This window comes from Mirounga leonina, unplaced genomic scaffold (genome assembly GCF_011800145.1).
Source record: "Mirounga leonina isolate KUSES-001 unplaced genomic scaffold, KU_Mleo_1.0 Mir_178, whole genome shotgun sequence".
In the NCBI taxonomy this organism is placed as follows: domain Eukaryota; kingdom Metazoa; phylum Chordata; class Mammalia; order Carnivora; family Phocidae; genus Mirounga; species Mirounga leonina.
In genome coordinates, this window is record NW_023270464.1 from 28,254,572 (window position 1) to 28,255,322 (window position 751).

The 751-nt window shown below is 67.8% G+C and overlaps 1 protein-coding gene across 2 annotated transcripts in view; it reads left to right on the forward strand.

Annotated features, from left to right (window-relative positions):
- RASGRF1 (Ras protein specific guanine nucleotide releasing factor 1) overlaps positions 1-751 on the forward strand; it is a 97,191-nt gene that overhangs the window by 49,719 nt on the left and 46,721 nt on the right. For both annotated transcript variants that reach the window (XM_035024364.1, XM_035024366.1), the window contains exon 7: positions 48-241. In XM_035024364.1, the coding sequence (XP_034880255.1) occupies positions 48-241 (194 nt within the window). The remainder of the gene's footprint in view (positions 1-47; positions 242-751) is intronic.

Here is a 751-nt window from a genome sequence, read left to right on the forward strand (position 1 = left end):
GGGTGGGGCAGCCGCGCCAGCCCCCGCTGAGACCCCCTCCCTTGCAGCGGACCTGTTCGACATCCTGCTGCCCATGCTGAACATCTACCAGGAGTTCGTCCGCAACCACCAGTACAGCCTGCAGATCCTGGCGCACTGCAAGCAGAACCGCGACTTCGACAAGCTGCTGAAGCACTACGAGGCCAAGCCCGACTGCGAGGAGCGCACCCTGGAGACCTTCCTCACCTACCCCATGTTCCAGGTGGCGCCCCGCCCCGCCCGGTCCAGGCCGCGTGCTGGGGGGCCACGGGGAGCAGGAGGGGGAGCCGGCCTCCTGCGCCGCGGAGCGCCCCTGGTCCTGAGCCCAAGCCCGCGGCCTCCTGCGGCCCCCAGCCTCCAGCTGCTCCGGGCTCTGGTCCCAGACCGGCCCCAGCCACACTCAGAGGGCACCGTTTCCCTGCTCGGTCCAGTTCCTGGGGTCCTCCCAGCTGACGGCCATTTTCTGCCTCCCCCTCTCTCTTGCTGTCCTTCTGTGCTACTGCTCTGTCCCCCCCTGCCCCCCGTCCCACTGTCTCCATCCCTCTTCTGTCCCTCCCTGCCCCCCATCCCACTGTCTCCATCCTTTTTCTGTCCCCCCCTGCCCCCCATCCCACTGTCTCCATCCCTCTTCTGTCCCTCCCTGCCCTCCATCCCACTGTCCCCATCCTTCTTCTGTCTCTCCCTGCCCCACCCCGTCCCACTGTCTCCATCCCTCTTCTGTCCCTCCCTGCCC